General features: G+C 51.3%; 1 protein-coding gene across 3 annotated transcripts in view; it reads right to left on the minus strand.

The window, feature by feature from the left end:
• Positions 1–14,446, minus strand: part of Afap1l2 (actin filament associated protein 1 like 2) — a 105,182-nt gene that overhangs the window by 10,582 nt on the left and 80,154 nt on the right. For 2 of the 3 annotated variants that reach the window (XM_063244778.1, XM_063244776.1), the window contains 6 exons: positions 10,959–11,030; positions 7,932–8,137; positions 6,367–6,546; positions 3,702–3,791; positions 2,144–2,228; positions 1,579–1,683 (listed from right to left, as the gene is read on the minus strand). In XM_063244778.1, the coding sequence (XP_063100848.1) occupies positions 1,579–1,683; positions 2,144–2,228; positions 3,702–3,791; positions 6,367–6,546; positions 7,932–8,137; positions 10,959–11,030 (738 nt within the window). The remainder of the gene's footprint in view (positions 1–1,578; positions 1,684–2,143; positions 2,229–3,701; positions 3,792–6,366; positions 6,547–7,931; positions 8,138–10,958; positions 11,031–14,446) is intronic. The other variant, XM_063244777.1, reaches the window with a different exon arrangement.

The raw sequence follows: 14,446 nt of genomic DNA on the forward strand, positions 1-14,446 counted from the left end.
ACTTACAAAATGGGCACCTGTACCATGCTAAGGGGCTCACAGCTACTCTGAAGCCCTGCTGGATGAACCAGGCAGCAGGGTATAAGTGCACAGCCACTTTCCTGCCCTGTCCAGTGCTGGGCACACAGAGGGGACCATGGCTATCTCTGAGCCATATTAATCAGGTAGTAAAGTGGAGGGATGAGAGACCTGGAACTCTGGCCCACCTAGGCTGGTGCCACATGTACCCATCACGATCCTCAGGTCAAAATGAAATTTGGGTCAAGAGAAGTGGGAGTCCAGATTGTAAGCACCCAAGAGCCAGGAAGGAAAACTGTCCTTTCTGTCCCCCACCCCAGGGAACATCCCCACACCGGGCTGCCAAGCAGACTCTTGGCTGTCACCCACTCATATCTCACAGACCAGATGGTGACATATGGGGTTCAGGCAGGCCCCCAGGCCATGAAGCATACCTTCTGATGCTGTGGACACACACAGAGCTGGGCTACTTCCAGCCCTAGTGAGAGAAGCAGGAGGATCCAGGGGGTATCTCACAGGCTGCCTCCCCATTTCACTGTACCACCTGCCAGCCTCAAGCAACTAGAGAACTTATCTGGGACTCAGGAAACAGCCCAGGGATAGAACGTGGTGCCATCAGGAAGGGGAAATGGCCAAAGGTGGGCAGTAATGGCCTTCAGGCCCCAGGGAGGGCTACAGGCACCAGTCCAGCTTACCAGCTATCTCACTCCAGGGTGTTCCCAGGCCAGGCCCATCTCCCTCCTGACCTCAGTTTCCATGGATATGAGCGAGGGCAGGGGAGAAGACCTCTAAGAACCTACCAGCACCTATACATGCCCTATGAACCAGCCACACAGCTTTCTTATTTTCTCTGTCATAGCTCTGGCCCATCCCCGTCCCAGTCTTGGCTCCTGCCCAAGGCTCAGGTCCACCAAGCCCTTTCTGAACCCCCAGCAGGAAAGGCCCATCATTCCTGAGTCCTGATAGCTATGAACATGGCCGGTCCAGTGTGTACTTTGGGTACAAAGTGATTCTGTGTCTTGGGCTGATGCTCTCAGGTCTGTGTCTTCCAGTGGCCTGTGCACCTCATCCTAAAGCTGCCTGCCATAACCCCCCACCTGCAGATCAAATGAACAGCATTTTGAAAAGATCATCAGGAGGTTGGGCACGATGATGTATGCCTATAGTCCCAACATTCTATCAGGCTGAGACAGAAAAGACTGCAAATGCAAATCCAACCCAGGCAACTTAGTAAGACTCTGTCTCAAAGTCAAAAAATCTAAAAAGGGATGGGGATGTATCTCTGTGCAAAAGTGAGCATGCATGCATGCATATTAGGAGAATGCTAATCTGTTACTCTAGTTACACAAGGAACCAATAGTGTAAACACAGAGTGCAGCTTTGCATGAAGAACTTCTGCAGTGAAGACAAACCAGACCCGGAAGCTGCACACTCGCATTCCCAGGGGAGACTAGAAGCAGCCCAGACATTCTCTGCCTGGGCTGTCCCAGCCTGTTGCCTAGAGACAGGTTCCAGCCTAGGGAATGAGCCCTGAGTCCTAGAGGAGATGCCAGTCCTTACTAGAGGTCTCTAGAGGCCTCTCTGTGGGTTCCAGGGAGGTGGATTTCTTCCTGCCAAGGTTCATCAGGTTGCTCAGCTTGAGACCAGCAGAACACTTCTTCTTGACTGTCAAGACGAGAGTACACCGTCAGCATGCATGAAGCCCACCGATGCATAAACTCATCCCTGTGCCCTCCACCGTGCCTCCCCCTACACATACCTACACAGCTGCTCCCCAAGCCAGGATCTGCAGGACAGAGTCAGCTGTCTCCAAAATCACACGCCCATGGGGTGTACAGACTGCTCAGAGTAAGTGAGCCCCTGAGCATCTGAATGAACTCTAACTGGCAAGACGGGGTTCGAAGTGGGACTGGCAGACAGGAAGAGATGTAAGGATCTTCCTTCCCAGCCTTTTATAAAGCTTAACTTCACTTTGGCTGTGGTGCCCTTTCTCCAGGTTCTATTTTCCAACAGTTTCTAAATTGAGTGATGTGTGTTAGAATTAGCAGCTACAACCCAGACAGTGAAGGCTCAGTGTCACCCTCCCGGTCACATGGCTAACAGCCAATCAGTCTTAGGGTCTTACCGTCTTTGGTCTCTGGGACCTCAGGGTGGCCATCCACAGAGCTCCCATACTCAGAGGCTGACAGGTATTTTTCAGCTATGTCAGGCTGTAGACGAGAGACATGGGTGTGGACCATAGCCTGAAATGGTTACCTTAGAGACACAGTTTAAGGCAAAACAGGTGGCTGCTGGATATAGATCAAAGGTCACCGGACCAAACCCTCAAGGCAACAACCCAGGTCCCTGGCAGGACACTGGCCAAGCTTACCCTGGGCTCTCTAAAGGACTTGCCTTCGCCTGCTTCCAGAGGTCCCTCAGCTCTGTGCCCTGCCCCCATGGAGAGCACCTTCCCTGTCTCAGAGCCCCCAAATCTCTACCCAATCTGATGGGACCCACTAGCCCCAGAGTCAGTGGGACAGGCAGGAGCCCCAGGATGGCATTCCAGTTGGCATCCCCTCCAAATGAGGAACTCTTCTGAGACCTGACTACATTAGCACTGGCATCTGCACAGGGTCAGATAGGAATACAAGCCCAGCTTGAGGTCCCACAGCCAGGTCCATTGGGACCAAGTGAAAGGACCCTTCCCCAAGCCTCACTGCATGTGCGTCATGTGGGGTAATATCCCAGGCTGCATCAGGGAGAATAGTGGGCAGCACAGCCGCCACCACTGGTTGGGCACGGGTTGGCTACAAAGTCCTTTGAGTGTTCCAATCAAGCTCCTGCCGGCTCTGGCTGTCAGAAATCCACCAGGCTCCAGCCACCAGGCCCCCTGAGGTGGTATGCAGGGGTGTGCACCCCAGCCGGGGGAACACAGCAGTTCTGCCTGCAGGGAGGCTCCCACTCATCACCCCAGCAGGAAGAAAACCCAAATGCACTCTGACTTTTGCAGTGGCCAAGGAATGAGTGAGACCATGAAAACACCAGTGCCCGGCAGTCACCCAGGCAGGGCTGCAGGCACTTCTGTGGGTGGCCTGTGCCTGGCCAGAGAACAAAGGGCCCCTACCTCCTCCAGCCCCTGCACACCTTTGTGCTGTCCTGTCAGGGCTGGACCCCCAAATGAGACACTGTTCCCCCTGGGGCACACTGCATGCCTTGGCCTCACCTGCAGACACTCAGGGATGGGAAGGGTGACAGCAGACAGCCTTCCCCTTCCCGGCCCCCAAACCAACCTCTGGGTCCCCAGAGTTTCATACAGATGACCTCTGGAGCCCTTATGATGGGGTCAGTGTGGAACCCGCACCCTCCAGAGGCTGCTTGGGTGACCAGCAAAAAGCAAGAACCTCAAGAAATCAATCTCTCAGCTTAAGAACGTTGGGCAAAGAGACTGCGGCTCTAACAGTGTGTGTCTCATGCTCAGCAAGGAAATATTTTAGATCTGTATCCATTTCGTCTGTTTTCCTGACAAGCTAATTAAAGTTATTGCCCTTTTCTAAGAACGGAATGTTTTTTTTACTAATTGGGCTGAAATGAGCTATGAAATACAAAACAAAAACAAAAGCTCCTAATTTTATACTTCTGCTTTTTATGGAGCAAAACCACAATTGAATCCCCCTGCCCCTCCAAGCAGGGTAGAGCCTTACTTTCTGACAGTTCAGGCGCTGGGCTTCTGGGGTGTACTGGTTTCCCTCAGATGGCCCATCGGAAGGCACACCACTCACCTCCTGGATGACCTGGGCGAGAAGAACAGTGTTGGCAAAGGCTGGGGTCCTTAAGTGCCCCTTTAAGCCTGCACGCATCACCAGACCCAAGTGGAGACCGTGGCTTTGTGGTCAGGGAGTGCAGGTGAGGGTAAAGACACACAACTGCAAAGGAACCAAGGAGCCCCCTACCCCGGCTTGGCTCACAGTGGTCTCAGGACATGGTTTGCAGGCTGGGTGGGGAAGGCTGGCTGTTGAGGTCTTTTCTGCAGGGAAGTGGGGTGTTTTGGGGGTAAGCAAGGCCTCTACAGCATAGTCGTCATCTCCTGAGCACCAGCATGCAGACACTAGCGCTTGTTGTGGGTGTGATGAACAGCTGCATTCACTGGCTGGTCCTCGCTTTTGGGGGACCACGGGCTCACAATGGAGGCTGTGTGCTGCCTGGGAACAGGGTGAAAACTGTGTAGCTCTGGTAGATGTTCTACAGTATATCTCCTTCCACCGCCCCATCCTCCCAGGAAAGGCCTGGCCTGGAGCACACATGGCTCAGAAGTGGCACAGGCTTCACTATGCACCTTGGCCCTTTTTGAGCCAGGGGTCACCTCAGGGATTCCCAGCATGGACTTCCCCAAGCAGATACACACAGACACACAGAGACACACACCAGCCATCAGAAGCCCTTTGCAGCAGACTCAATAAGCAGTTTCAAGGACCCTCTTGTTTGAGTCTCTGCTCACAGCAGTCTGTGGAAGTGGGTTTAAAATCAGAAGCACCCAAAGAAGAAGGAAGAAGGGCTCTGAGGCGGGGTATGTGGGGCAAGGCTCTCTTCTTAGATGGGCTCCTGTTAGGGCTCTGGCTCATGAAGAGTGTAATAAGGTGTCACAGAAAGAGGGCAGGTGCTGGAGTCACTAGGGCAGCTGTGTGACCTTGAGCCTGAGCCCCTGGAGAATGGGACAGCTCTGAGTTGGTTGTAAGGACTCAGGTGTCAAGAACCTAGCACAAGGCGCAGTGGCACACACCTATAATCCCAGACCCTGGGAAGCTAAGGCAGGAGGATTGTCATGAGGTCAAGGCCAGCCTGAATTACACAGCAGGACTGTATTTAACAGAAACAAAAAAAAAACATCAAAGAACCCAGGACAGAGTAGCTGTGTTCTTTCCTGTCCTCATTAGCTTGGGCCAGTCCAGGGTACATGGATGCCCTGCCTGGGGCAGCACCTAGCCTGGAGTGCAGACTTGAGGGCATGGGGGTTGCTCCTTCTCTGGAACTGCTTCTCTGCAGTTGGCCGTCCTTTCCTGCCACTCACATCCCATACTTAGCACTTCCCATTTACTGCCATACCCCTGTCGCAACCTGGGCACAGGCATGATTATCAGAGGTCCAGGGAAGGTGGGCAGGTCTGACAAAAGCCATGGACCTCAGAGTGAGAGTGAGCCCCACCACACTGCAGGTATGGCAGCTACTCAGGGCCACCCTGTGCCATCCAACCAGAAGAAAAGGCTCTCGGTGAGGAGCACACACAGGCTGGACCAGCTCAAAGTGCTCGTCTTTGAAGCTACCAGCAGGGACTGTGGCCTTAGGATTAGGGTGTGAATGTCTGTGGAGAGAAGCTGGGGGTCAGAGGAAGGATGGCTATTGGAGAGGTCAGAGGGACAGCTCTGGGCACGGGGAACAGCAGTGTGTATGTCCAGGCACACACATGCAAACGTGTGTGCACACATAGGCACAAATGTATGTGTTTCTATAGTGGGTAAGGATGAAAGGGCTGGCATGTGCCCTAGGGGAGACTGGACTCTGGGCCCCATCTCTCCTGGCAGAGTTCCTACACGCAGTACATATCAGGCACTGTGCTAAGCGCTTTGTACACACTAAGGGAGCCAACCAATGGCTGAAAAGAGGTAAGGCCAGGGTTTGGAACTAGGGCAGCTGCTCTACAAAGCTAGGCCTTTCAGAGTTACCAATCTCGGGGCTTACAGAACCTCAGCCCAATCTGTGCAGCACCCCTCCCTGTCTTGGGTGGCTTTATTTAACCACCTGAAAACTTTGCCGTAAGGATCAAGGTAACTTCTAGAAGCTTGGTTCGGCCAGTGTGCTCAAAACCTTTAGTGATTTCACAGAAACATCTTGCCTGCTCACAATCTAGGGTGCTCAAAACTTGGGCCTCAGGGTGACCAGGACCTCACTGGGTGCCAGTTAGTTGCATTTTAATGAGTGACCTAGGTCTGTTGCTGAGAAGCCTGCCATGGGGTTATGTCTAGCCAGCATGGCAGGTGGTGCAATACCAGAAGTATGGTGACATGGCCCTGACAGCAGAGGCAGCAGCAGGAAGGTGGGAAGGGGTGGTTCTGTCTCACTGGCCTCACCAGGGGCCCTGCTGGCATTCAGGACCTCTCTGGCAGAGACATCTGTTTTTTAATGGGAAAGCTGTTGATCCCTCTCTGGAGATAAAAAGGCAAGTGGTTTCAACTACACCTCGAGTCCTGGGTTCAGACTGTGTGGCAGTGTGTTGTCTGTTTCCACGAAACCACCTGGAACACGTGGTTGCTGACCTTCCACCCTGTGCAAAGAGCTGGGAGCCTGGAAGAGGCAGCCTGGGGCCTCCCTCACCCGCAGCCACTGCTCGGCTTGGTCCCGGCTCTGCAGGCCCAGCACGATCACGTCCGCATTCATGGGCGTGATCTTCAGCTTGTGCTCCTGCTTCCGCACTTGCTTCTCCTTGTGGATGACGCTGCTGCCCAGCAAGTTCACATCCAGCTGAGGACTGTGGTCCTTGGAGGATTTGTAGCACTGGAGGGGAAGAGAAAAGGCACTGCTGGTCCAGGGTGTGGGGAGTGGGTTGGGTAAGTCTAGCTGCAGAAGGACCCCTGAACACTGAAAAGCCCCCTGAGAGTCTGATTTCACCCCCAAACCAGAAGGCTGGACACCGTGGGGCAGCCACTCCCCTCCCAGCATCACACAGCCTTCTTCCCCTTGGCCAGAGGGTGCCCCAGGCCAAGCTCATCCCAGTGGTTTAAACTTGCTCTGGGACTCAGGCAGGAAGTTCCTAAATACAGTCCCAAGGCACTCAATGAAGTCTCTGTCAACAACTGGCTGTAATGATGGCCAGTGGTGCCCTAAGATCACAGCAGTTAATGATGAAGCTGCTTTAGATTAAATACACACTTTGACGTTCACACAGTGACTAGGTGGCCCAAGACCACATTTCCCTGAAGGTGTCTTGCCCTTAAGCAGTGCATGACTGTACATTTCCTGTCGACATCTCTCACGCCTGCAAGGTGGAACAAACCCCTGACATTTCTCCACCTCTTTTCTCAGCAAGGGATCCATCAGGCACAAAAACTCAGCCTATTATCTGCTATGTTAGCAAGGAAAAAAAGAGACTTTCTCCTTCTACCAGAGAAAGACTCAGCCCCTCATTTTCTCATCATAAAATGGGGTTCCTTAGGTGGCTGCCTGACAGGATCACCACAGCATAAATAGTGTTTGTGAGGAACAGGGCATATTGTGATCAGAGAAGGAGTAGTATTTATTTATAATAATTCCATGGAACTTCAAGTCAGGACATAAAACTAAAACACTCTTTTTGTTATGGGGTCTCATTATGTTACTCAGGCTGGCTTTGAATTCCTGGATAAGTGATTCTCCTGCCTCAGCTTCCTAAGTAGCTGGGACTACAGATGTGTACCACTGCAGGTGCACCTAGGTCAGAACTGTGAACTTTCATTTAAAATGGCAGGAGACAGGACTGTTACCAGAGTAAAATGTCTGGGTCCTTTATAGATCTGAACGACAATTGGTTGTCCAGAGTACTGTAGTTTCTGAGAAGATAGCTACAGTTTGTGTGTATCAGACCAAAGCAGTAGCTAGAACGGGGCTGGGAATTGGGCTGTATGAGCCACTGGGCTTTGCTATTTGAGGTGAAGAAGGACCTGAGGACAGAAAGATGTGCGTCTCTCAAAGAAAGGTGCCTGGGACCCTTTGGGAGTATGACGAAAACTACTAGATCTCTTTAGTTCAGAAAAAAAAAGAACATTCTTCCACACACAAAACTCTGTGTGCAATTTCAGGTTAGGAAAAGGTCCAAATCGCCTGCCATCAGAAAGTTTTAAACCTTTAGCATCCTATCGGGGAGCACTGCCCAGCCAAACAGCCCTGGAAGAGATGCCACTCACCAGGAGCCTGGTGTCTCTGATCACACAGAGCTGCTTGGCCCACTGGCCCAGCCACTTCTTGCGCCACAGGAAAGCACAGATGCGGGCATCACGCATCAGCTCGATGCTGGCCTCCGGGGAGGGCCACTGGTAGGGGGCTGCCTTGCCCTTGCTGCTCTCTTCTTCATCATAGGACTCGTAAGAGCTGCTCACAGCCTCTCCATCCTCTGCAAAGAAGATGCACTCAATCAGGCCCCATGGCCGTCCCTAAACAAGCAACACTGGGGAGGGCAGCAGGCAACAGGCACAGGCAACCCATGGCCCCAGGCCACCACCCACCTTCCCTCTATGCCCTAAAAACAGCCAGCACCCCAACACCACAGCGGGCTTCCAGCCCCAAACCTCCTTCGAGAAGCTTCCCAGATGTGCCTTGGAACACAAAACACATGTAACTTGAATCAAGAAGTCTCACTGTTTCCCTCTCAGATCCTGCCTTCGCAGACTGCTCGAACACCCTGAGATGATGCTGCCCTAAGGATCCAGTGGGCTCCCCAGAAGCCAGGTCTCCCCCTTGGCCTCTGGCTTCTCATGGGAGAAATGCAAATTGCTGGGCAGGGACATTTCCAGGTTCTGTTAGCCTAGTGCTCTACTATGGACAGGGGTGAGGAGGAAGATAACCTCCAGCTTTGCAGGTCCCTAGCAGTCACTCATCTGAACCTGGTTCTGTCCCAGTCTGGGGTGAAGGACTATGGCTCCTCCCAAAGAAAAGGCCACACCTATCATGGCGGGAAATAGCTTTCTGGGAAGATAGCCACCTTCCACTCCTGTGTATCCCAGCCTGGTCAGAGCCCCTAAGAAATCCCTATGGGACACCCCCAGGACAAACTGAGCTCTTTTACATCTTTCCTAACTTACACCCTCTTTCTTTTGCTGCCAAGGAGCCACTTCAGGGAGTCTGTCATTTGAAAGACTCCCCAAATTTACCACAGCACAAACTGTGAACAATTCCATGCATGCACCACCTGCCTTGGTTTCTACTTTCTGTCCCTCCTGTCCTCAAGAGTTGTTCCCCTTTTCCAGGCCTCACTGCTGTATTCAAGCCCACCAAAATCTACGTGAAGAAAATGAACCAACCAATCTATATAAATCCTTGAAAAGCATGACACAGAGAAGAGGTAACTATAGTGCCCCTGGCCTAACCCCTGGCTCATCACAGAAATTCTATTTATTAGAACCTTGAGGCTGTCTGAGCTACTCAACAGGCAGCTCACTACCTGGGGATCACTGGGTACTTTTTCCCATTCCTAATGTGGACCCAATCTTATTCCCTGCAAGTTTCAGGCAGTGGACTTTGTTCTAACCCAAATCAAACTGAATGATATCTCCTTCTGTCTTCCTGATACCCTTCAGAAGAGGGGTGACCCATGGGGCCCCTAAGTCTTCCCAGAAGATTCCAGAAGCCCCTGTCCTATCTGGATAACTGTGTCCCTGCATACTAAAGAAGGAGCAGCTCATCTGTATGAAAATATAGGGGAACAGAAAGAGGTGGCTGTAATAGTTATCTTAGTCAAGGTGCCAATGAAAATATATCTTATTTTGTTTTAATATTTCTAATGATAACACTAAGTATTTTAATATCAGTTTTCTTTAAAATCTGTGTGGTAGGTTCTCTTCCTGAGTTAATTTTTAAAAAGCTACACCATTATAATTTTTTCTATCTGTTAAATAAGCAAAGATGGAAAATCATGGTACTATCCACTGGGAGACTTTGAACCCTGCTGCTGGTGGCAACGTAAATTCCCACAAGCCTTATAGAAAGCAGTGTGACAGGCTGTTGTTTTGAGAGCCACGAAAGTACTTAGATTCTTTCATCTAATAAACTTGGTCCTGAGAGTTTATCCTAGGAAACTAGTTATTTTTTAAAAAAGGGAAAATGGAGTCAGAGATACATTTCAGTGGTGCATTTGCCTAACATAGACAAGAACCTGGGTTAGATTCCCTGGCATCAAAACAAGTAAAAATACAGAAGGGGACAGGGAGAAATTCTCCAGGCATTAATATACCCATCCAGGCACCAGCTAGCAAGCAACATGGGACTGGGAAATAAAGCACAATTTCATCCGCGTAAGAGTATCCATGGGACCCTAGGCTACTAAAACTCTGAAAACTAGCCTGCATCTCAACAAACCCTGCAAGCTAAGAAGGCAGGGGAGAAAAGACAACTAGAATCGTCTATGCAAATAGACCGGTAAAATAAGGCAACACAGAGAACTCAAAACAGTTTATTGGATAGGGAGGTAGAATCAAGGTGGTTTTTAAAAATTTTCCCAGTGTCAGTATTGATCTTAATTAAAAAATGAATAAGAAGACTGATACCATACAAAGTCAGTGGGGTTCTTCCCTCAGGAGCAACAATTAATGGAGCGGGGCTATGCAGCTTATTGGGAGGAAGCTGAATGCCCCCCTCGGTGTCTGTGCCTCAGATGTCCCCTCGGTGTGTGTGCCTGAGCTGATCCTGCATGTTTCATGGAGAATTCTGACTCCTGCCCAGCCTGTTCTGTGTGGTTCAAGGAAGCTAACAGAGAGGTAACTGGAATCATCATACCTGGAATGGCCTGAAGAACATTTAGGACAAACGTATTAATAATTTCACTTCTCCATAAGAAGGACCACAGAACATCATAAATGTAGCATTTTCCTAAAACAGATTCTTGGCTTCCAGGAGATGCAGGGGGAGCAGGAATTAAAGACAGGCATTCAGGTTCCATCAGGTTCCATTCCTTGGGACCACAACCCACTGTGTCCCAAGGCAAGTGCTCTCGGCAACCACAAGTAGAAGCACCATGTACAATCTGGTTTCCTGATGCCACAGGCAGGTGTCACAGGAGGGAAAGAGTCACTCCTTGGACAACACAACATGCGGTGTGTACATGCAGGATGCATGCTTGAGGACAAGAGGTCAGTGGCCACCCTTGGGACATGCTCATCTCTGTGAACGAGGCAGCAAACACAGAATCACTGGCATCCAGCTCTAGGGACAAGCAGTACCCAAGGTGATGGTGGCATAAATGACTCCTTCAGGCACCTGCGCCCATCTGGGGAGCGATCCACCAGAATGACCTGTATGGTATCCAGAGGCACAAAGAAGAGAAGGACAAGTGAAGACAGGGACACATTCAAGTGCAGAGACCTAGACATATGGTGGCCTGTCCCTCAGAGGTCTGTGCTCGCCCTTTGGAGGTATGAGTTGTGTGGAGAGCCATAGCCCAACTAAGGGTACCATTTCCAAGGTCCAGAGGTTACAGTGTGATTTGTCACTAGTGGAGAGCAGGCAGAGCAATCTGCCTTTACTTCTAGCTAGTGTTTTTAAGAGCAGATAGGGGTCCTGTGTGCTCTGTCATTTAGAGATGGAGCCTACAAAGCCTAAACTACACAGAACCAGAAATACCACATGGAACAGCCAGGTGAGAAGTCAGTTTTTATTGTCCCTGTAAACTGACACTGGGGAGCTATCTGTTCCAAAAGCTGGCGTCCCCAGCACAAGACATCAGGAATCATGATGTCTGGGAAGCAGCAGAAATCCCCTTGTCTCCAGCACTCATTAAACACTGGCTCCAAGAGAGGACTCCAGCCCGGTGGTGCGGTGTGTGTAACGCTGCTGATAAACCCGGATGAGAATCCTGACAGCTGGCTTTTTGTAGGAAGTCAGCAATTCAGCTGCAGCATAGGGCTAGAGTCCGGTGCTCCTTTCTCCTGGTGGAACCTGCACATCTGCACATCTTCCTGCTCAGGCAGGAAGTGAGAACAGGCCAGCCTGTCATTCAGAGAACTGCTCCTCTGAAATACATGTGGCCACTTCTCTACCAGTTGACCCAGCAGGCAATCTTCCCACTTACTGCAGTGCTTCCCACAGGTGGATTTCCTGCACTTGGAGCTCCCCAATCCAGTCCACATGGTGCAACCAAGCTGCTCTGTGATAACCCCTAACCCTGGCCCCAGCCAAAAGGCACTCATAGGCGAGAGACAAACACCGAGAAGCTGGGTCTGACCACTTGTTTGTGTTGAGATGAAGTGTCTGTCCCACAGAGTGGCTCCTGGGTCTGTCTGGGAGGCAGGTCCTGGCTGGCTGGGTCACACCCGAGACACAGCCTTCTGATGCACAGAGCTGCTCAAAAGGGTGAGTCACTGATTCCCCTGTCAAGATTCACCCAGACAGCAGCACCACACCCTTCTGCTTTGGTCTGAAAATCAAGCTGGGCTGGTGACTCCCAACACCTCGCATGGTTTGTGGTCGAAGCTAAGAGACACCTGCCCATGGTGCCAGCCTCTTAGAATATCCTCAATCCAAACAAGCCCTGGCCTCCCACACAGTTCCCAGAATGGAGCCAGCTGGTAAGTCATGAAGAATCTGCTATGGCCTCCAGTCCTGTCTCATCACTGGTCCTGTTCTTTATGGAACCAGCAAAGCCTTCCCTTGTCCCAGTTCGCTCCCATTCCCAGGAGCCTTGGTTTTTATATGCAAATTGTTTTCAAAGCCTTTTCACTTACAAGGGAAGGAAACTCAAGAGGGACAAAGGTGCTGCAGTTTGGAGGCTGACTGTCCACATTAAGGTCCCGGTGTGGCATCCCTGGACATGCTCCTTTCGGAGGAGGCATTTTGAGGGAGATTCTTAGATCTTGGCAGGGTGTCTTCAAAGAGGATTATGGGGCACCTTCCTCTTCCATGGTTGTTTTGCTTCTTAGCCATGACGCAAGCCATTCGCTCTGCCATCTGCTCCCTGCCACTGCAATCCAGCGTGCCCACCGGGTTCCCAGAGCAACAGGTCTGCCTGATCTTGGACTAGAACCCCAATAAACCTTTTGAGCTCAAATACAAGTTCTGTCTCATAAATTACTATCTCACTATATTCATTATACTGACGGAAAAAACTCTGACCGAACTTCTAAAGGTGGAGAGCACTGGCTGAGGGCAGAGGGTTCCAGCACTGAGCTCGGTCTGTACAGTGACATCCAAAACTAAGTCAGGTCAGTCACTAAGGAGCCCTGCACAGACTTCCAGTTTCACTCAAAGCAAAAACCAAAATCCTCATGGTGGCCTGCAATCATCATCTTCATTTTCCTGCCTCTCTTCCTAACTTATTTCCTCCTGTCATGCCAGCCTCCTTGTTGTCCCCCTAATACCCCAAGAACTCCCCTGTACCAGGGCCTTTGCATGCCCTGTACTATGCTGTCTGTCTGGAAAGTCCTTCTTGCACAGATCTGCTTGATCTATTCCCCACAGTATTCAGGAATCTTCCCCAAATCACATCATCAGAAAACAACATTCCTCTCCTGCCACAGGCCAGCTCCTGTTCATTTTCACCCGAACACTTAGCACCACACAACTAATAAAAGGTTGATTTGTTGCCTGTCTTCTCTCCACTGAATGCGCTCACTGCTGGCACTTAGGGAGAGCACGGGATTGAGTCGAGTGAAAGGCGGTGGATGCTGAGGTGAGACTCAGCCTGAACTCCATCTCTGCTGCTTCCCTGGGCTCTATGTCCCTTAGCTAACAAACATCTCCTCCATCATCTTTCTGCAGAATCCAGATGAGACAAGAAAATGGGGCCCTAGTCAGAGGGGATGTGCTCTGGCTGCCCCAAGGGTGGCCATAGGCAACTAACCTCAGTGTCTTCCTGTCACCCCTGCAACTGCACTAGTAGCACCCTGGAGGTCCTGCTGACTCCTACAGCCCTGACAAGAGCCATGGCTCAGCCCACCTGGGCCACTACAGGCCTCTGCTCCTGCCTCCTTGAGGAGCCCTGGAAGACCCTGAGTAAGAAGACAAAGATGTGGGAGGGCCTCAGCGCACGGCTGACGCTCCCGGAACCTCCCCGGAGTTGTGACTTCAGCCCCACCATTGCTCTGGGTACAGCAGAGCTGTTGCCATGACAGCTGAGGCTATCCTAGATGTCCCACTGCCACAGCGCCAGGAGATATTTGCCTTGGCCACACAGGTAGAAACATGGACCTATGCTAGGTGTCTCTGCCCTGCAACTTCCAGGTGACTTTACCTCCTCCAATTGCAAAAGTCCTGAGGTCTGTGAAATGCAGACTACAAATGTGCGGCCCCTTCTTCCTCCTCCTCTATAGAAGCAGTCCTCCCTGATGCTTCCTGAGTCCTTTAGAAGGGCTCCCTCCTGTGTCCTGGCATCCGGTGCTGTAGCACAGATCCTAATCAAAGCCTCGCTTGGGAGGTACAGTTCTTACCTCAGGTAGGGTTGGCTGAGTTTACACCAGGAGAGAGCAGTTAACACAAGGGGACATTGGCCCTGAAGACTTCCAGAGGGTGGTGGAGACCTCAGTGCTTTGCAGAGAGCAGCAGAAGAGAACTAAGAGAGAGCGGGAGCTGCTGGGAGAGAGGCCGAAAGCTACCAAAGGAGCTGGTAGAGGTGGCGGGAGCCGCCAAGGTCTGTAACACTAAGACTCAAAGGTGCTGGCACCCCAAGCCTGGAGTTTCCAGTATCAGGGAGCTGCCCTTGCCAATTCCTGATTCT

This window comes from Cavia porcellus, unplaced genomic scaffold (genome assembly GCF_034190915.1).
Source record: "Cavia porcellus strain 051 isolate PalLab524CR breed Dunkin Hartley unplaced genomic scaffold, mCavPor4.1 scaffold_2, whole genome shotgun sequence".
Lineage (NCBI taxonomy): Eukaryota > Metazoa > Chordata > Mammalia > Rodentia > Caviidae > Cavia > Cavia porcellus.